The sequence below is a fragment of the Pseudorca crassidens genome, chromosome 12, assembly GCF_039906515.1.
Source record: "Pseudorca crassidens isolate mPseCra1 chromosome 12, mPseCra1.hap1, whole genome shotgun sequence".
Taxonomy (NCBI): Eukaryota; Metazoa; Chordata; class Mammalia; order Artiodactyla; family Delphinidae; genus Pseudorca; species Pseudorca crassidens.
The window spans coordinates 43,169,884-43,192,267 of NC_090307.1; the positions used below are offsets into that span (position 1 = coordinate 43,169,884).

The 22,384-nt window shown below is 36.8% G+C and overlaps 1 protein-coding gene across 6 annotated transcripts in view; it reads left to right on the forward strand.

The window, feature by feature from the left end:
- NOL4 (nucleolar protein 4) overlaps positions 1-22,384 on the forward strand; it is a 394,425-nt gene that overhangs the window by 95,554 nt on the left and 276,487 nt on the right. For 4 of the 6 annotated variants that reach the window (XM_067699374.1, XM_067699375.1, XM_067699376.1 and 1 more), the window contains exon 2: positions 6,198-6,347. In XM_067699374.1, coding sequence (XP_067555475.1) covers positions 6,198-6,347 — 150 coding nt within the window. Of the gene's footprint in view, positions 1-6,197; positions 6,348-7,329; positions 7,393-22,384 lie in introns of those variants that run through there. The other 2 variants (XM_067699379.1, XM_067699378.1) reach the window with 2 other exon arrangements.

Sequence of the window (22,384 nt, forward strand, 5' to 3'; positions counted from 1 at the left end):
TAGTTAAATCTAAATTAATACCTAGTATTCTGTTCTTTTATATGCCATTATAAATAGAATTATTTTTCCTAATTTATTTTTGGGTTGTTCATTGCTAATGAACAGAAATACAACTGATTTTTGTATATTGATTTTGAATGTTAACTTTGCAGAACTCATTTATGAATTCTAAGTTTTTTTAGTGGATTCCTTAGGCCTTTTTATGTATAAGATTATGTCATCTGCAAAAAGAGATAGTTTTATTCCTCTTTTCCAATCTAGGGGCCTTTTTCTTGCCTAATTGCCCTGACTAGAAGCTCAAAATACAGTGTTAAGTAGAGTGGCTTGAGCAGACATTCTTGTCTTGCCCCTGTTCTTAGAGGGAAAACATTCAGTCTTTCACCATTAAATAAGATATTTGTTGTGGGGTTTTTAAAGATGTCCTTTATCAGATTGAGGATTCCTTTCTATTCCTAGTTTACTAAGTTTTTGCCAGAAAAGTATGTTCCTTTTGTCAAATATTTTTCTGCATCTGTTGAGGTGATCATATGCTTTTTTCCCTTTACTCTATTAAAATGGTTTATTACATTAATTCATTTTCTTGAGTTAAACCAACTTGGGATTATCCTACTTGGTTGTGGTATATAATAATAATTACTATATATATGATTGGAATTTGTTAGTGTTTTGTTGAAGATTTGTATATCTATATTCATAAAATATATTTGTCTGTAGTTTTTTTCCTTGTGATGTATTTAGTTTTGATATAAAGGTAATCCTGGCCTCATAGAGTGATTTCAGAAGTGTTTTCTCATCTGTTTTTCTGATGAATTGGCCATTATTCCTTGAATGTTCAGTCCAGTAAAACCCTCTGAACCTGGGCTTTTCTTTGTGAAAGCGTTTTTTCATTACTAATTTTGTATCTTTACTTGTCACAAACCTATTCAGATTTTCTATTTTTTTAGTCAATTTCAGTAATTTACATCTTTCTAGGAATTGTTCATTTTATGTGGTTATTTGATTTGTCAGCATACAGTTGTTTATAATATTTTTAAACCCTTTTTTATTTTTGTCAGGTCAGTAGGGATATTTCTTTTATTCCTGATTTTAGTAATTTGAGTCTTCTCCCTCTTTATTTGGAGCAGTAAAGCTAAAGTTTTGTCATTTAAAAAACTTTCAAAGACTACTCTTTGAATTTACTGATCTTATTCATTGTTTTTTATTCTCTTTTATTTGTTTCTCCTCTTTTTAAATATTTCCCCCTTTTGCTTCATTTTACTTTACTCTTTTTCTGCTTACTTAAGGTGGAAAGGTAGGAATCTGATTTGAGATTTTTCTTATTTTTTTGGCCATCCAGTTTTATTGAGATATAATTGAAATGCAACACTATAAGTTTAAGGTGTAGAGCAGAATAATTTGACTTACATACATCATGAGATGATTACCACAATAAGTTTAGTAGACATCAGTCATCTCATATAAATACAAAGTAAAAGGAGAAAAATAATTTTTTCCTTGTGATGAAAACTCTTAACAACTTTCATATATAACATACAGTAGTGTTAATTATATTAATCATGTTGTATATTATATCCCTAGGACTTATAACTGGAAGTTTGTACCTTTTGACCACTTTAATCCAATTTCCCCTACTCTTACCCTTCTCTTCAAGTAACCACAAATCTGATTCCTTTTTCTATGACTGTTTGCTTTTTGAAGTATGACTGATCTATAACATTCTGTTAGCTCCCGGTGCATATCTAGTGATTCAGTGTTTCTATACATTACAAAATGATCACCACAATAAGACTAGTTAATATACAAAGATATTACATTGTTATTGACTATATTTCCCATGCCATACATTTCATCCCTGTGACTCATTTATTTTGTAACTGGAAGTTTTTAACCTGTTAATTTCTCCCACCTATTTCACTCATCCCCTATGCCCTGTCCCTCTAGCAACCATCTCTTTGTTCTCTGTGTCTGTGACTCTGTTTCTGTTTTGTTATGTTTGTTCACTTGTTTTGTTTTTTAGATTCTACACGTAAGTGAAATCATACAGTATTTGTCTTTCTCTGAACGATTTCACTTAGCATAATACTCTCTAGGTCATCCGTGTTGTCACAAATGGCAACATCTAATTCTTTTTTATGTCTGGGTAATATTCCATTATATATATATTTCTGTTTTTCTGCCAGTACCATGCCGTTTTAATCTCTGTAGCTTTGTAGTATAGTGTGAAGTCAGGGAGCCTGATACCTCCGACTCCATTTTTCTTTCCCAATATTGCTTTGGCTATTTGGGGTCTTTCGTGTTTCCATACAAATTTTAAAATTAATTGTTCTAGTTCTGTGAAAATGCCGTTGGTATTTTAATAGAGATTGCATTGAATCTGTAGATTGCCTTGGTAGTATGGTCATTTTAACAATATTAATTCTTCTAGTACAAGAACACGGTATCTCTTTCCATCTGTTTGTGTGACCTTTAATTCTTTCATTGGCATCTTATAGTTTTTGGAGTACAGGTCTTTTGTCTCCTTAAGTAAGTTTATTCCTCAGTATTTTATTCTTTTTGATGCAATAGTAAATGAGATTGTATATGGTGTTAAAGAACGTTTTTGTTTCATTCTTTTACATGTAGCTGTCCAGTTTTCCCAGCACCACTTATTAAAGAGACTGTCTTTTCTCCACTGTGTATTCTTGCCTCCTTTGAGGTAGATTAATTGACCATAAGTGCATGGGTTTATTTCTGGGCTGTCTGTCCTGTTCCACTGATCTATGCTTCTGTTTTTATGCCAGTGCCATACTGTTTTGACTACTGTAGATTTGTAGTGTAGTCTGAAATCAGGGAGTGTTTACTCTTGGCCAATAATTGTAAGCCATTTCCGATATATGCTCCCATAGCACAACTTGTACCTTCTGTACTCTGATACATATTACCTGTAGTCAGTTGAATAATGCCTGCCCAAAGACTTCAAATCCCAATTCTGGGAATTTGTAAAAGTTACTTGGGGAAGAAAGTCTTTGAAGATGCAATTAAGTTAAGGATCTTGATAGGAGGAGATTATCCTGGATTATCTGGTCAGGCCCTACATTCCCTCATATAAGATGGGTCCTTGTAAATGAGAGACACAGAGGAGAAACACATCAAAGAGAAGTCAATGTGATAAGGCCTCAAGCCATGAATGCAACCTCCAGAGCCTGGAAAAGACAAAGAATGGATTCTTCCCTAGAGCTTTTAAAGGGAGACCAGCTCTGTCAACATCTTGATTTTGAACTTCTAGCTTCCAGGACTATGGGAGAATAAATTTGCTTTTTTTTTTTAACATCTTTATTAGGGTATAATTGCTTTACAATGGTGTGTTAGTTTCTGCTTTATAACAAAGTGAATCAGTTATACATATACATGTGTTCCCATGTCTCTTCCCTCTTGCGTCTCCCTCCCTCCCACCCTCCCTATCCCACCCCTCCAGGCGGTCACAAAGCACCGAGCTGATATCCCTGTGCCATGCGGCTGATTCCCACTAGCTATCTACCTTACGTTTGTTAGTGTGTATATGTCCATGACCCTCTCTCGCCCTGTCACAGCTCACCCTTCCCCCTCCCCATATCCTCAAGTCCGTTCTCCAGTAGGTCTGTGTCTTTATTCCTGTCTTACCCCTAGGTTCTTCATGACATTTTTTTTTTCTTAAATTCCATATATATGTGTTAGCATATGGTATTTGTCTTTTTCTTTCTGACTTACTTCACTCTGTATGACAGACTCTAGGTCTATCCACTGGCATTTTTCACAGAACTAGAACAAAAAATTTCGCAATTTGTATTGAAACACAAAAGACCCCGAATAGCCAAAGCAATCTTGAGAACGAAAAAAGGAGCTGGAGGAATCAGGCTCCCTGATTTCAGACTATACTACAAAGCTACAGTAATTTGCTTTTTTGTAAGCCACCCATTTTGTGGTAATTTGTTACAGAAGCTACAGGAAATTAATATATAGTCATAGCAATGATTTGTTTAATATTTTCTCTACTAGACTGAAACCCACAAAAACCTGGGTTATCTGTCTCATACATTTTGATAACTTCAGCACCTAGCAGAAGAGGGCTTGGCAGTAGTTGGTACTTTTAGGATACGTGCTGAAGGAATGAATTCATAGGCTATGATCCCTACATCACTCATAGTTTACTAACTGTATGAAATTACTGTATTTTTGGTTATCTGGCAAAGGAACTGAGAGGAAACTCTAAGTTTTATTTCTGAGAGAAAAGATGAAGTTTTGAGGGTAGTTTTGCTAGTCAGTGGACTTAGAATTTGGATTTCGAGCCTAGGAAGAGTGGATGTTCTCTGAGGAGGAGGGGGTGGGCCAGGAGAGCTGGTGGGTGGACATCTAAAATGGTGCTTCCCTGACACTATCCTCTAAGTTTCAGCTAATTTCCAGGCTGGTCACTGCTGTGATTCGTGCAGCTTCCCTGTCCTCTCACTGCAGATTGGTCTTGCATCATAAGGCAATGAAGGATTATCCATGGAGCCCAGTGTAGAAGAAGAGATGGCTCAAGATGTTAAAGGAGAGAAGTCAGAAAGGTCTGAAACCTAGTGAGGAACCACATGCATCACAGATAATTTGTGAGGGAGCACTTCACATTTAACAAAGGTGGAATGCCTGGCTGTTTGGCCATATATAAGACTTAATGTATATAGTTATTTGAATATCCTGCTTTAGGCACTGCTGCTACTGAGACCTATTGTAAACCAGAAGAAATAAATGAATGAAATAAAAACCAAACTAACAAAAAGCATCAGGTGATTTGCTTTCAGTTTTGCAGTAAGCTCAGTCTTCTGGCACTACTGTTCAAAGAGGCTTTTGCCATTTGATTCATTGACTGTGTAATGATTTGCTCAGGTTAATCATCTTCTTGTGTTGTATGCCAGCATTTATGGAGCTGTCATGTTACTTCAGGTTATGCCTCAAGGTCTGACTAAGAACATTGTGTGAGAGTGTGTGTGTGCGTGTGTGTGTGCGTGTGTGTGTGTTTGCAAGTAGGAAACCCTTTCATTTCAGAAATAAAAATGCATCTACTGTGTTGTCAGCATTAGACTAAGGGACAGATGGGTTAAAGCTTAAAAATTGGAGCTCTAGAGAGTATCTAGGTGTTAACTTTGGATCATCCACTTAGAAGTAGTGAATTCATTCATGTGGCAGCCATGTAAGATTAAATTTATCTCTTATCTCATTCCAAACTTATTATTTATTCTTCTCAGTCATGTACGGAAACTTTTGGCTCTTTGCTGTCTTTCCCACTGCCATGACTTATCCCCTGCTTCAGCTCCCACCCATGTCAAATTCTGTTTCTTGCATGAAGTTGCTTCAGTAAAAGGTGACATCTTTATTCTCTGAACTCCCCTACTACTTGACTTATATTTTTATCATGATCATCAAAATGGCAAAAGCCACCACTTATTGACTGTTCACTATATGCCAAACATTGGGTTATATCCTTTACATACATTATTTCATTTAATGATTACAGGTCTGTGAAGGAGGCTCTATTATCCCTATTTTACGGGTGAGAAAACAAATTTCGAGACGTTTAAAAGATTTGCACAAAATACACAACTTCTGAGTGGATGATCTAAAGTTCACACCTAGATCATCTCCAGAGCTCACATTTTTAACCTTTAACCCATACTCTCCCTTAGTCTAATATGGATAGCAGAGTAGATGAATTTTCTTTCCTAGATTGTATGATACTAAGAGTAGAGGTTTCATATTATTTCTTTCATTTCTCTAATCACAATGCCCAGTACCCAGGGACACGATAGATATTGATTAGATAAGAAATCAATATCTAGAAGAAATTATTACAGTAAAAAAATTACTGGACCTTAATAATGTATTTCAGAGTAACTTAAGAAAGTTACACTGATGGTTACAACTAAGTCATTTTAAAATTTAAAAGGTGGCATTAATGGGTAAGCGTGATTGACTATGCCAAATATCTTTTTTCATGTTTCTTAAAGTTTTGTATGTAAATAATATATAAAATGAGATATTCAATCATAATTTTTTGAACTTTATTATCTAGATGATTTGGATCAGTTTATTAAAATGTTTTTGTCTAATGAACTTTCTGTGTCAACCTTATATATTAAATACATATTTCCATATTTCTTTATTAATCTTGTGCCTTTTTTTTTTTTTTTTGGCTTTGTTTCTAGGATGGCGTAGGGGTAGATGAGAAGCTATCTTTGCGGCGGGTAGCTGTGGTTGAAGATTTCTTTGACATTATCTATTCGATGCATGTGGAAACAGGGCCAAATGGAGAACAAATTCGGAAACATGCTGGACAAAAGAGAACTTACAAAGCAGTAAGTTAAAAAAACAAAAAAAGAAAAGAAAAAGGCATGCATTTTGAAATTTGACATTATATGCTTATTAAAGATGGGTTAAATAGCTATGACTGTTCTATCTTCAACATAAATTAGACTATATCATGGTCACACCCAACATTTAAACTATTATTATTGAATTCTATTTTGGTTGTATGTTCACTAAGTCTATTGCATATATTGCTAGAAACCTGTTTCTAGCATTATCATTTTCTTTTCTTTAAATGTGCATAAAATGTGGTAGTCCCAGTCAAATGCCCACAAATGGGAAGATTAGTTGTGTTATATATTCAATATATAATATGTGTTCAAATCATAATATATAAATTATCTACTGGAACATATGAACTTTTGTACTACCACTATTGTCTTAACAGTCCTTCCCCTTCAAAACATATTAATATGTTCAGATATTTCTTATTTAATACTTATAGTCACATGAATAAGAAAATTTTATGTACTTTTCTTATGTTACCTTATATTAAATACATTTGCCCTGAAGGGTATGCCTTTCTTAATTTTCCAGTATAAGTTATTTAAAAATATGTGTTATTTTCATAGGCCTAGTGCCCTTGAACATTTAAAAATGAAAATATATAATGCTTTTATTGTAAATTATCTAGAAAACAGATGTAACTAACTGTTAGATATTGAATATATATTGTCAAAATGGAGTTATATATTATTTCTAAAGCTCTTAATTATACTTACTGTTCGATCTAGACACTTTAATCTAGTTTTTTATTTAATTAAACATTTTATGAAATCAGCTTACTATAGATAATTCATCCTTTCTAGGAAAATTGAAGAGTAAATTATTCTTTTCCAATATGAGCAAAGTGTACATCAGAAATACTTTATCAGCAATCAGAATAATATCCTTTTTTAAAATTCTTATTGAACTTTGCTTTTGGCTACCTTTATATTAACTGTTTTCAGCTATATTTATACACAATATCAGTCTGGATCCATTTTTTTTTCAGATACAGAAAAATGTGTGAAATGCTCAAAGTTTCAAATACAGGTACATATGTTTGAAAATTAGCTACTGAGCATAAGAAATAGCTTCTTTTCCATAACTATTTTTTGCTATATCTCCAGGGTCATATTGAATCTTTATAGTTGCATAATAACCCCTAATACATGTTGTATTTATCTCTCCTTCTCTATGGTTTTGTTTCTTGGCTGTTTCCAAATTGCATGGTTTGTGGGCAGGCACTATTGTAAGTTTCCTTACATAACTCTGCCACATAAACTTTCTTTTGACTTACATATCTGAGGAGACATCTTTATCATGACTAATGATAATGACCTAGCTTCTTAAGATACTTTTGTGTAGACTAATGTTACTGAACATACTCATTTTGCCTGCCTCCTAAGCCAGGGTTGTATCTCTGGATACTAATAGGGAAAAAAACTGTATATTGATCTACTAATATCACTAACTGTGTACTCTTATGATAATTCATTTTCACAAAATAGCTACCTAAACTTGATAGGACTTTGTAAGGTAGGAATACATAAGTTCAGTTGTATTCAATGAAAACAAACCAACAAAAAACAAGTGGCTTCACTGTCAGGAATAGCGTGGCAGCCAAATCTGTTTAGGTGCCAAAAGCAATTTAAAGTGATTTAATCTTTGAAATCCACTTATTAGAGACCTTTAATTAAAAGAGAAATATGACATAAACCCAAGTCTCTCACCCGGTGTTTTTCCTAAATGCAATGTAGAGAATCTGACCCACTGCCGTAATGCATGCTGAACACTTCCAATAAATTGGTAAACGCATTCCAACATACATCATTTTGCATTAACATTTTGAAGATGTTTTCTGCATTTTGGGGTAGGGCTGGATACCAACTTGGAATGTATAAATAGTATCTGAAACATCATCCATTCCCTCTTGAGAATGTCCTATTTGAAGATTCTTTTCTTTCCCAAGTTTATTTTTTGTTTCCGCATCTAAAGTAGTCTCACCTTTTCCTAATATCATGAAGGTTTCTTCTGGCCTCACTTTCTGCCTTCTGGTATTTCTCAACTGAATCCTAACTAGAAAACATTTCCATTTTATGGATTAATAATAGATTGTAGGAAAAAAAAGAAAAAAACACTGCTGCATTGCCAGCAAAACTGTGCACATGACGCCACAATGAATTTAATTCTAATGTTGATATAAATGTTCAACTAATGGGGCATAAAACTAAATGCAATTTGAAATGAAATGGTGTAGTGCTATTAGGGCCCTAGACTGTTGGGTCAGAATTTAGTTCTCAATACTAATGCTGGAATTGGCTAGTCACTGGTAGAATTAGCTAGATACCTATCGCAGTTATAATGGTTCCCATTAAGATTAATATTTTTTTCCTACTTCTAACACATTAGCTCATAGAGCATGCATGATTATTGACTTTCTTTTTCTCCCTTATCCTACATGGCCAAGAAACCATACTTATACAACTAATCATTAAAACGTGTCATTTTGTCTTAATAAGATTACCAATAGATTTAGCGGTCATTTTATTTACTTTGCCTTTTTTGCAAATCTTTCTATGTTTTCACTCTGCAGGAAATGGTGGTCCTTTAATATTGGATTAACTTTTGAATGCTATTTGTTTTTACCTATCTGCAGTATATCATTCCTTGAAATATCTAGTCGTTATACAACTTAAATTTTATTGCAATCTGATCTGACTAGAGAAAAAAATTGGAGGGTGTATATTCTGTTACTCATGAGCTCTTTTTAAAAATCCACATAAAATGACACATTTTAGGAATATGTAAAGGCTATCATAAGTAATTTTTTTTAGTCATTGTTGAATTTTAGTGTCTTTTAGGTCTTTTCTTCCCCCTTCATTTGTCCCTGTGTATATATTAACCTTTACTGGTGCACTGAATGTGTTTCCTTCAATATTTTTGGTTGATTATCTACATTAACAGTGGAGAAGAAGTGTGAATCATTCAGATATCACTTATATTTGAACTTGAGTATATCTTTCTACTGAAAATTGAATGCAAGTGTGCTTAGCAATTTGGAAAGTGACTTCAAAATTAATGTGGTAACATTGTTAAAAAAAAATCATGAATGCAGGAAGTTGTCTTCCTGTCCTTAACTTTTCTCAGCTATTGTCTGAATTCTACCTTCAGGGAATATATGACTCTTCTCTAGTTGTCTTTTATGTCTTGCATTTCATCACTGGCTAAAGCACAGCTGCCTTTCCAGAAAGGTTTCTTCAGTTATGGTCTGATTAAAGATAAAGTTTCAAAACTCTTTCTTGCTACATGTAAAATAAAAGTAACTGGTGGAAATCCAGGAACTAGCAGGGAAAGTCAGTGTTTTCAGTGGAGAGAACAGTCTGCATATATATGTGTATATGTACACACACACACACACAACTTGTGGTGTGATGCAGTAAGTTTACATGTATTACTCACATACATAGCTGCCAATAATTACGTTCATTTAATTCCGAGTGGAGAGCATATGCTATAGCTAAAAGAAAATAGGCTAGAAGCCAGACAAACTCAGCTTCAAATTTCAAATCTAGTACTTCCTATCTGTGTCACTTTTGGCCAATTATTTACTTTTTTTCTCCTCCTGTTTAGAGGGAGATAATGATATGCATGGTGTGGCAAAATAAATGAGTTAATATGCATGAAGTGCTTTCCTTATGGTCAACTTTTGAATAATGTTTTTTCTCCTTTATCCAATCACTAGTCATGTTCCAGGTAGAAGGACAAACGGGACAATCAACATAGTTCCATCGTTGCCCTAATTATAATTACGGATGTAATTTCCTCTGCTTGCCCCAATGCCTCCGTGTTGGGAGAGAGATGAATAGTAATAAGTTAGGCATTCTCTTATGTACATCTTATAAATGTCACTATCTCTGGCAGTCCACAGTGTAACTGTTCTCCAAGCTTTGACTGGGCTGAAGGGAAGCATGGAAGAAGCCAGGTTACCTGTGTTTAGGAGCTCTCCTGCTAGATGAAGTTTATGAGATTTTCAGTTATTTCATTTGCTTTTACCCAAGTTTCAGTCTTACGTTAATTTTAAATTGCTTTTCTGAAAAATTTTAAAACTGGATCTCTTTAAAGAATTTGCTTTCAATATGAATAGAATATTCCTTTCCAGGGACATGCTGTAGAAAAATAATATATTAGGCAGAATGTCTGTATCCCTACTCTGAATGTTAAAAAGGAAAAGTCTTTATTCTAGCAGGTCTACAACTCTTAACCTTAAAACTTCAGTTAGTGTCATTTTATCCTCTTCTGTTTTATTAATATCTATTGGTTCGGTGTCTCTACTGCTAAATGGGTTTTTTTTAACTTGCACCATTTGGGCTAATTTGCTATATCAAAATTCCCAGAATTCTTGTCAACTTAGAATGAGGCAAATGACCAAAATTTGCAGCCATTGTGGTGTGAAAAAAATAACACTAAATTAAAACTCAAAAGTTCCTAGCAATTAATTTACCCTCTTTTTGACTTAGGCCACAGTTTTTGCACATATAAAATGAGGGGGCTATATTTCTGTTTTTTTTCCAGCTCTGAAGGAATTACAGCAGTTTTCATGGTGTGTGTGGAGCTATTACTGTGGAAGGGGCACAAGGAAAATAGTAACCAAAGTGAGCAAATAGGTTGGCACAAGAAATGTTCAAACATAGGGAAATGCCTCCTGCTCTTGGAAAAGTAGATTGGCTGATGAGCAAAGCAGAGAGATAGAAGATTTTAGCTTCATAATCATCTAGAGAGCTCTCCTATAAATAATAATAATGATGATGGTAATAATCACGAAAAGGATCTGTAGTCATTAGACTTCCTATATCTAGGATTTTAAAATAGTGATATAAGAAGAAAGGCCATAAAAATGACTCTCAAGTGTCAGCAGATTTTCACTGCTCTCCATTTTTGTTAAAAATTTTGCAGTAATCTGAACCACGTTGTCAACGATGGCTACTTAAGTTATAATGTGATTTTAAGCGGGAGTGCAACAGATGTGACCACACCTAAAATATCGTTGTAAACATAAATGATCCTGTGAACATCAGTGTTGCTTCTCTTATAGTCCTATAGTCTGAGACACTGTTGAAATAGGGGGTTATATCTATTTCTGTGATTAGTACCAGGAACGCCGTGCTATGTACATTTCCCTTCCCTATCACAATTACTCAAGGTTTACAATTAGAATTTAATTTCTTTAGATTAAAGTGTTGACCTATATATCTTTATATGGACTTCAAATATCCTTGGGCAAGAGAAGCTAGAGAATAAATTAGGCTGATAGCAGTCATTGACATTTTGTATGATCATTTTGTAAATGTGTTTGTCTCTCCTATCTAGCTGGGTTTAACTCAAGAATAGATAGGAAAGAAATGTGTGACATGCCATACATAGACCTACTGATGTTCCAAGTAGCATAGCATCGTCCTGATTTTTGTGTGAACCCCAGTGTGGCATCATGAGTAATAGCCTTTGGCATGTATCTTATAGAAGTTGAGAACTCATGTTATCAACATGAATTGATATTGGCTCATCAATATCTTGAGCTTTGGCTCAAGATGAGCCAAAATATTGGCTATATTCCCCATATTGTACACCCTTGAGCCTGTCTTACACCCAGTAGTATGTACCTGCCACTCCTCCACTCCTATATTGCTCCTCCCCCCACAACTGGTAACCACTAGTTTGTTCTCTATATCTGTGAGTCTGCTTCTTTTTGTTATATTCACTAGTTAGTTGTAGTTTTTAGATTCCACACATAAGTGATATCATACAATATTTGTCTTTCTCTGTCTGACTTATTTCCCTTAGCATAATGCCCTCCAAGTTCATCCATGTTGCTGCAAATGGAAAAATTTCATTATTTTTTTTCTTTATTTATAGCTAGGGTCAAAGTTTAAAAAAGTCTTGTAGTCCCTAATGGTGGGAGACCATGTCTGTTTCTCATATTACTGTATAATCACAGCTTAGTAAAAGAACCGTCTCATGGTAGAGTATTCCATAGGTACTCGTTGAAGGAAAAAAATTAACTCGTCTCTGTGAAGTCCTCGCCTTTTTGATACCAACTAAGTAGATGTTACTATAAATAGAGATAATGAAATAAGATCAGAGCTGTAGCCGGTGGCTGTAAAGACCCTGCACTACACAACTCATGTTTACCTTGAACAGCACCCTGGATTTCTACAATTTTGCAGGCTATGAATAAGGTAACAAAATTATTTAACGCAAGTGCTTCCCCCTTGCTTTTCAGGGAAAACTTTGATGCTGCATTAAATTATGCTATCATCTTAGAGGCAGGATATAAACACATCACTTACATTTCCACACATTGGTTTATTTCTTATCAGATGCACACCCATATCCACATATCCCCCCACACACATAATAGGTTTTATAAAGGTGATTACTACTAAATATTGAACAGCTATTAAACACAGTACACATAATATTAAACCTACATTTATGTAGGAACAGCTTCATTGTTTTAGATAACTAAAAATATTATTCAGACTAAGAAGTCAGATGTGTAAAATCATATCAGAAGGAAAAAATAAATCAGTGGCGTGAGAATTAGAGTTATTAAATAACAATGTTAGAAGAATAGTGTTCTGCCAGTCATCAAAATTGATTTATTTCTTATATAGGTGTAGTGAGAATTATCACAGGTGAGCAGAGTAACAGTGCAAATCCTGTATACTCAGAACCGTTTAGGTAGTAGAGACCGTCAAAAGACATAACTCACCCAAACCAGTTTATCACCAACTAATGTCACAAACCCTATCATTAATAATTTTCATATTATTGTGAATAGGTATATTCCTTGAAAGGGAATTAACCTTCTGGAGAAACAGCATTAACTCTTCATGTCCAGCCTGATAAATTGCTACTTCAGTGCACCCTTGTGGTGAAAATGTGCCAATGCAGCTTTTAAAACTACTCGGAAGATTAGTACCTACTAGTGGGTGATTCTTCTTCAGATCCAGAGGTTCCTGGGTACTGTGATGATGTAATAAATAAAATCTCCTGAATTTCTTACAGTATATGCACCTGTATAAATACCTATATGTGTATTTAATTGGGATAAAATATAATAGGAAAGAGGGCTAGGACATGGGCTCTTGGTGTGAAGTAATAGAAAGAAAATGGTGCCAGCTTTGATGTCAGCTAGACGTGGGTTCAAATCCTGGTTAGGTAAGTTCTGTATGTGTGACTTGGGTATGTGTTATTTTTAGGGTTGCTTTTAGGCTCATAAATAATGTATGTAAAGGTTTTAACTTAATAACTGCTTCAAACATATTATGATAGTGAGATAATGTTATTTTTAAAAAAATATGGCATTGTTTGTGGGGTAACAGATGCTATAAACAGATTTTTTTCTATTAACTAGATATTGAGAGGTCTATTTCTTTCTTTGTATCATCTGTGATCCCCAGTGTCCCAAGGATAACACGCACCCATGTCTTCATTCATGACTTTTCCAGAATTGAAAGTGTTATTCACTAACTTCATCTGCTGCAATTTTAGTCAGTTCATCATAAGTAATGAGTGACAAGCCTTTACCTGTTTTTTATGCTTATCTGCTCTACTCCTCATCCTCTCCTCTACCTTCATTTTTCTGGGAATGTCCTCTCCCACATCACAGCCGTATTTGAGCATTGCTCTGTTCCTTAACCCTAGCAATTGGAAAGGAGGTGAATCATGAAAGAAACAGATTTTGAGAATTTGGAATTTGGACCAAGAAATTTCTGTCTTGGTGTGTTTTAATTCTTCAGTGGAGAACATATGAAAGTGATATCTTTTGTTATATGTATTAGTTTGCATAGTTATTTGTGTAGTCTAAAGCAATATTTCTCAGTAGGGCACTATAGACTTCGGGGTCGGACAGTTGGCATTGCCCCAAGTACTCAGAGCTTTATCCTTAACTCCTGGGGTCGAAGTTCCAGCAACACAAGTCGCAGTTATTCCCTTTTCAAAAGTCACCTTGTTACTGAACACAAGTTCATGTGCCCAACACGTGGTGAGGCCAAATAAACCAAAACGTTGGAGTTGGGAGCAGAGAAAGGTTTATTGGAAGCCCATGCAAGGAGACAGGTGGCTTGTGCCCAAAAACCCCCAAACCCCTGGAAGGGTTTCAGTAAAGCACTTTTAAAAGCAAGGTGAGGGAGGGGTGTGGTTAGTTGTTGCAAACTTCTTGGTGTCGGATTCCTTTGTTCTTGTAGCGGTCCACTTAGGTCAGGTTACAATGTTTCTGCAAACCTCCAGCAAGACAAATGCTATGCTCTGCTCTGCAACTTTTTATCTCTATATGAATGGACTCTTAAAGGTCAGAGGCTTGAGGATAGGCTATCCTGTATATTTCAGGCTGTAGGCAACATTCTTTTAGTAAAGGCGCAAGGCCAGCATGACCAAGCACCGGCAACAGAGCACAAAGGTTAACGTAAAAGGAGCAGATCTAATATGGAGCCAGATTTGTTCTTCCCTATTGTAAGCTCTAGAGTACAGTAAACACGCAAGTTGAGAGCTGTTTTCTAAAGGAAACCATGTGGCTAGTTCTTTACTGGGTATCTCAGAAAAATGTTTTCATTATTTGCCAGTTGTGGAGCAGTTGAACAATGCAGACAATGAATTCTGCATCCATTATCTCATTATTACCATCTCACAGACTCTGCAGTTTTCACAAACATATGAGGGTTGTGCGACTCACTGCACTCCCTAGAGAAGTGAAGACTAACCTTCTCCATTTTTCTTTCTTTTTTTTTTTTTTAATCTTTATTGGAGTATAATTGCTTTACAATGGTATGTTAGTTTCTGCTTTATAACAAAGTGAATCAGTTATACATATACATATGTTCCCATATCTCTTCCTTCTTGCGTCTCCCTCCCTCCCTCCCACCCTCCCTATCCCACCCCTCTACGTGGTCACAAAGCACCGAGCTGATCTCCCTGTGCTATGCAGCTGCTTCCCACTAGCTATCTATTTTACGTTTGGTAGTGTATATATGTCCATGCCACTCTCTCGCTTTGTCACAGCTTACCCTTCGCCCTCCCCATATCCTCAGGTCCATTCTCTAGTAGGTCTGTGTCTTTATTCCTGTCTTACCCCTAGGTTCCTCATGACATTTTTTTTTCTTAAATTCCATATATATGTGTTAGCATACGGTATTTGTCTTTCTCTTTCTGACTTACTTCACTCTGTATGACAGACTGTAGGTCCATCCACCTCATTACAAATAGCTCAATTTCGTGTCTTTTTATGGCTGAGTAATATTCCATTGTATATATGTGCCACATCTTCTATATCCATTCATCCAGTGATGGACACTTAGGTTGTTTCCATCTCCTGCCTATTGTAAATAGAGCTGCAATGAACATGTTGGTACATGACTCTTTTTGAATTATGGTTTTCTCAGGGTATATGCCCAGTAGTGGGATTGCTGGGTCATATGGTAGTTCTATTTGTAGTTTTTTAAGGAACCTCCATGCTGTACTCCATAGTGGCTGTACCAATTCACATTCCCACCAGCAGTGCAAGAGTGTTCCCTTTTCTCCACACCTTCTCCAGCATTTATTGTTTCTAGATTTTTTGTTGATGGCCATTCTGACTGGTGTGAGATGATATCTCATTGTAGTTTTGATTTGCATTTCTCTAATGATTAATGATGTTGAGCATTCTTTCATGTGTTTGTTGGCAGTTTGTATATCTTCTTTGGAGGAATGTCTATTTAGGTCTTCTGCCCATTTTTGGATTGGTTTGTTTGTTTTTTTGTTATTGAGCTGCATGATCTGCTTATAAATTTTGGAGATTAATCCTTTGTCAGTTGCTTCATTTGCAAATATTTTCTCCCATTCTGAGGGTTGTCTTTTGGTCTTGTTTATGGTTTCCTTTGCTGTGCAAAAGCTTTGAAATTTCATTAGGTCCCATTTGTTTATTATTGTTTTTATTTTCATTTCTCTAGGAGGTGGGTCAAAAAGGATCGTGCTATGATTTATGTCATAGAGTGTTCTGCCTATGTTTTCCTCTAAGAGTTTGATGATGTTAGGGAGTGATCTAATCTCATACTTTTACATGGACCTGTCCAGTTTTCCCAGCACCACTTATTGAAGAGGCTGTCCTTTCTCCACTGTACATTCCTGCCTCCTTTATCAAAGATAAGATGACCATATGTGCGTGGGTTTATCTCTGGGCTTTCTATCCTGTTCCATTGATCTATCTTTCTGTTTTTGTGACAGTACCATACTGTCTTGATTACTGTAGCTTGTAGTATAGTCTGAATTCAGGGAGCCTGATTCCTCTAGCTTCGTTTTTCGTTCTCAAGGTTGCCCTGGCTATTCGGGGTCTTTTGCGTTTCCATACAAATTGTGAAATTTTTTGTTCTAGTTCTGCGAAAAATGCCAGTGGTAGTTTGATAGGGATTACATTGAATCTGTAGATTGCTTTGGGTAGTAGAGTCATTTTCACAATGTCGATTCTTCCAATCCAAGAACATGCTATATCTCTTCATCTGTTTGTATCATCTTTAATTTCTTTCATCAGTGTCATAATTTTCTGCATACAGGTCTTTTGTCTCCTTAGGTAGGTTTACTCCTAGATATTTTATACTTTTTGTTGCAGTGGCAAATGGTAGTGTTTTCTTGATTTCACTTTCAGATTTTTCATCATTAGTGTATAGGAATGCAAGAGATTTTTGTGCATTAATTTTGTATCCTGATACTTTACCGAATTAATTGATTAGCTCTAGTAGTTTTCTGGTAGCATCTTTAGGATTCTCTATGTATAGTATCATGTCATCTGCAAACAGTGACAGTTTTACTTCTTCTTCTCTGATTTGGATTCCTTTTATTTCCTTTTCTTCTCTGATTGCTGTGGCTAAAACTTCCAAAACTATGTTGAATGAGAGTGGCGAGAGTGGGCAACCTTGTCTTGTTCCTGATCTTAGTGGAAATGCTTTCAGTTTTTAACCACTGAGGACGATGTTGGCTGTGAGTTTGTCATATATGGCCTTTATTATGTTGAGAAACGTTCCCTCTATGCCTACTTTCTGGAGGGTTTTTATCATAAATGGGTGTTGGATTTTGTCGAAAGCTTTCTCTGCATCTATTGAAGTGATCATATGGTTTTTCTCCTTCAATTTGTTAATATGGTGTATCACGTTGATTGATTTGCATATATTGAAGAATCCTTGCATTCCTGGAATAAACCCCACTTGATCATGGTGTATGATCCTTTTAATGTGCTGTTGAATTCTGTTTGCTAGTATTTTGTTGAGGATATTTGCATCTATGTTCATCAGTGATATTGGCCTGTAGTTTTCTTTCTTTGTGACATCCTTGTCTGGTTTTGCTATCAGGGTGATGGTGGCCTTGTAGAATGAGCATGGGAGTGTTCCTTCCTCTGCTATATTTTGGAAGAGTTTGAGGAAGATAGGTGTTAGCTCTTCTCTAAATGTTTGACAGAATTTGCCTGTGAAGCCATCTGGTCCGGGGCTTTTGTTTGTTGGAATATTTTTAACCATAGCTTCAATTTCAGTGCTTTTGATTGGTCTTTTCATATTTTCTATTTCTTCCTGATTCAGTCTTGGCAGGTTGTGCATTTCTAAGAATTTGTCCATTTCTTCCAGGTTGTCCATTTTATTGGCATAGAGTTGATTGTAGTAATCTCTCATGATCTTTTGTATTTCTGCAGTGTCAGTTGTTACTTCTCCTTTTTCATTTCTAATTCTATTGATTTGTCTTCTCCCTTTTTTTCTTGATGAGTCTGGCTAATGGTTTATCAATTTTGTTTATCTTCTCAAAGAACCAGCTTTTAGATTTGTTAATCTTTGCTATCGTTTCCTTCATTTCTTTTCATTTATTTCTGATCTGATCTTTATGATTTCTTTCCTTCTGCTAACTTTGGGGTTCGTTTGTTCTTCTTTCTCTAATTGCTTTACGTGCAAGATTAGGTTCTTTATTCGAGATGTTTCTTGTTTCTTAAGGTAGGATTGTATTGCTATAAACTTCACTCTTAGAACTGCTTTTGCGGCATCCCATAGGTTTTGGGTCTTCGTGTCACCATTGTCATTTGTTTCTAGGTATTTATTGATTTCCTCTTTGATTTCTTCAGTGATCACTTTGTTATTAAGTAGTGTATTGTTTAGCCTCCATGTGTTTGTAGTTTTTACAGATCTTTTCCTGTAATTGATATGTAGTCTCATAGCACTGTGGTTGGAAATGATACTTGATACAATTTCGATTTTCTTAAATTTTCCAAGGCTTGATTTGTGACCCAAGATATGATCTATCCTAGAGAATGTTCCATGAGCATTTGAGAAAAATGTGTATTCTGTTGTTTTTGGATGGAATGTCCTATAAATATCAATTAAGTCCATTTTGTTTAATGTATCATTTAAAGCTTGTGTTTCCTTATTTATTTTCATTTTGGATGATCTGTCCATTGGTGAAAGTGGGGTGTTAAAGTCCCCTATTATGACTGTGTTACTGTTGATTTCCCCTTTTATGGCTGTTAGTATTTGCCTTAGGTATTGAGGTGCTCCTATGTTGGGTGCATAAATATTTACAATTGTTATATCTTCTTCTTGGATCTATCCCTTGATCACTATGTAGTGTCCTTCTTTGTCACTTCTAATAGTCTTTATTTTAAAGTCTATTTTGTCTGATATGAGAATTGCTACTCCAGCTTTCTTTTGGTTTCCATTTGCATGGAATATCTTTTTCCATCCTCTTACTTTCAGTCTGTATGTGTCTCTAGGTCTGAAGTGGGTCTCTTGTAGACAGCATATATATGGGTCTTGTTTTTGTATCCATTCAGCCAATCTGTGTCTTTTGGTGGGAGCATTTAGTCCATTTACATTTAAGGTAATTATCGATATGTATGTTCCTATTCCCATTTTCTAAATTGTTTTGGGTTCGTTATTGTAGGTCTTTTCCTTCTCTTGTGTTTCTTGCCTAGAGAAGTTCCTTTAGCATTTGTTGTAAAGCTTTTTTGGTGGTGCTAAACACTCTCAGCTTTTGCTTGTCTGTAAAGTTTTTAATTTCTCCATCTAATCTGAATGAGATCCTTGCTGGGTAGAGTAATCTTGGTTGCAGGGTTTTCTCCTTCATCAGTTTAAATATGTCCTGCCAGTCCCTTCTGGCTTGCAAAGTTTCTGCTGAAAGATCAGCTGTTAACCTTATGGGGATTCCCTTGTGTGTTATTTGTTGTTTTTCTCTTGCTGCTTTTAATATGTTTTCTTTGTATTTAATTTTTGACAGTTTGATTAATATGTGTCTTGGAGTATTTCTCCTTGGATTTATCTGTATGGGACTCTGTGCTTCCTGGACTTGATTAACTATTTCCTTTCCCATATTAGGGAAGTTTTCAACTATAATCTCTTCAAATATTTCCGCAGTCCCTTTCTTTTTCTCTTCTTCTTCTGGAACCCGTATAATTCGAATGTTGGTATGTTTAATGTTGTCCCAGAGGTCTCTGAGACTGTCCTTAGTTCTTTTCATTCTTTTTTCTTTTTTCTTCTCTGCAGTAGTTATTTCCACTATTTTATCTTCCAGGTCACTTATCCGTTCTTCTGCCTCAGTTATTCTGCTATTGATCCCATCTAGAGTATTTTTAATTTCATTTATTGTGTTGTTCATCATTGCTTGTTTCATCTTTAGTTCTTCTAGGTCCTTGTTAAATGTTTCTTGCATTTTGTCTATTGTATTTCCAAGATTTTGGATCATCTTTACTATCATTATTCTGAATTCTTTTTCAGGTAGACTGCCTATTTCCTCTTATTTGTTAGGTCCGGTGGGTTTTTATCTTGCTCCTTCATCTGCTGTGTGTTTTTCTGTCTTCTCATTTTGCTTATCTTACTGTGTTTGGGGTCTCCTTTTCGTAGGCTGCAGGTTCGTACTTCCCGTTGTTTTTGGTGACTGTCCCCAGTGACTAATGTTGGTTCAGTGGGTTGTGTAGGCTTCCTGGTGGAGGGGACTAGTGCCTGTGTTCTGGTGGATGAGGCTGGATCTTGTCTTTCTGCTGGGCAGGTCCTTGTCTGTTGGTGTGTTTTGGGGTGTCTGTGGACTTATGATTTTAGGCAGCCTCTCTGCTAATGGGTGGGGTTGTGTTCCTGTTTTGCTAGTTGTTTGGCATAGGGTGTCCAGCACTGTAGCTTGCTGGTCGTTGAGTGAAGCTGAGTGCTGGTGTTGAGATGGAGATCTCTGGGAGATTTTCACCATTTGATATTATGTGGACCTTGGAGGTCTCTTGTGGACCAGTGTCCTGAAGTTGGCTCTCCCACCTCAGAGGCACAGCACTGCCTTCTGGCTGCAGCACCAAGAGCCTTTCATCCACACGGCTCAGAATAAAAGGGAGAAAAAGTTGAAAGAAAGAAAGAAAGAAAGAAAGAAAGAAAGAAAGAAAGAAAGGAGGGTGGGAGGAAGGAAGGAGGGAAGGAAGGAAAGAAAGAAAGAAGATAAAATAAAATTAAGTGAGATAAAATAAAATAAAGTTATTAAAATAAAAAATAATTATTAAGAAAAAAAAATTTTTTTAAAGAAAAAAAAAATGGATTGGTAGAACCCTAGGACAAATGGTGAAAGCAGAGCTATACAAAGTCTCACACAGAAGCATACACATACACATTCACAAAAAAATGGAAAAGGGGAAAAAATAATAAATGTTGCTCTCAAAGTCCACCTCCTCAATTTGGGATTATTCGTTGTCTATTCAGGTATTCCACAGATGCAGGGTACATCAAATTGATTGTGGAGCTTCAATCTGCTGCTTCTGGGGCTGCTGGGAGAGATTTCCCTTTCTCTTCTTTGTTCTCACAGCTCCTGGGGCTCAGCTTTGGATTTGGCCCCGCCTCTGTGTGTAGGTCCCTGGAGGGCGTCTGTTCTTCTCTCAGACAGGACGAGGTTAAAGGAGCAGCTGCTTCGGGGACTCTGGCTCACTCAGGCCGGGGTGAGGGAGAGGCACGGAGTGCGGGGCGAGCCTGCGGCAGCAGAGGCCGTCATGACGTTACACCAGCCTGAGGCGTGCCCTGCGTTCTCCCGGAGTAAGTTGTCCCTGGATCCCGGGACCCTGGCAGTGGTGGGCTGCGCAGGCTCCCTGGAGGGGGGGTGTGGAGAGCGACCTGTGCTGGCGCATAGGGTTCTTGGAGGTGGCAGCAGCAGCCTTAGCGTCTCATGCCTGTCTCTGGGGTGCGCGCTGTTAGCTGCGGCTCGCGCCCATCTCTGGAGCTCCTTTAAGCAGCGCTCTTAATCCCCTCTCCTCGTGCACCAGGAAACAAAGAGGGAAGAAAAAGTCTCTTGCCTCTTCGGCAGGTCCAGACTTTTCCCAAGACTCCCTCCCGGCTAGCCGTGGTGCACTAACGCCCTGCAGGCTGTGTTCACGCCACCATCCCGAGTCCTCTCCCTGCGCTCCGACCAAAGCCCAAGCCTCAGCTCCCAGCCCTGCCCGTCCCGGTGGGTGAGCTGACAAGCCTCTCGGGCTGGTGAGTGCCGGTTGCCACCGATCCTCTGTGCAGGAATCTCACCGCTTTGTCCTTTGCACCCCTGTTGCTATGCTCTCCTCCGCGGCTCCGAAGCTTCCCCCTCTGCCACCTGCAGTCTCCGCCCGCGAAGGGGCCTCCTAGTGTGTGGAAACCTTTCCTGCTTCACAGCTCCCTTCCATTAGTGCAGGTCCCGTCCCTATTCTTTTGTCTGTGTTTATTCTTTTTTCTTTTGCTCTACCCAGGTACGTGGGGACTTTCTTGCCTTTTGGGAGGTCTGAGGTCTTCTGCCAGCATTCAGTAGGTGTTCTGTAGGAGTTGTTCCACGTGTAGATGTATTACTGGTGTATCTGTGGGGAGGAACGTGATCTCCACGTCTTACTCTTCCGCCATCTTCAGGCAAAATTTTCACCTCTATTTTTCTTCCGTTTCCTCTAAGATGGCTAAATCTTGCCTGCTTTAATTGACTGTGGCAGCAGTATTCTTGGTCACCTGTTGTAAAAGAAGTGCTGTCTTCCCACTGCCTAGCAGGTCTTAGTGAGGGTAAC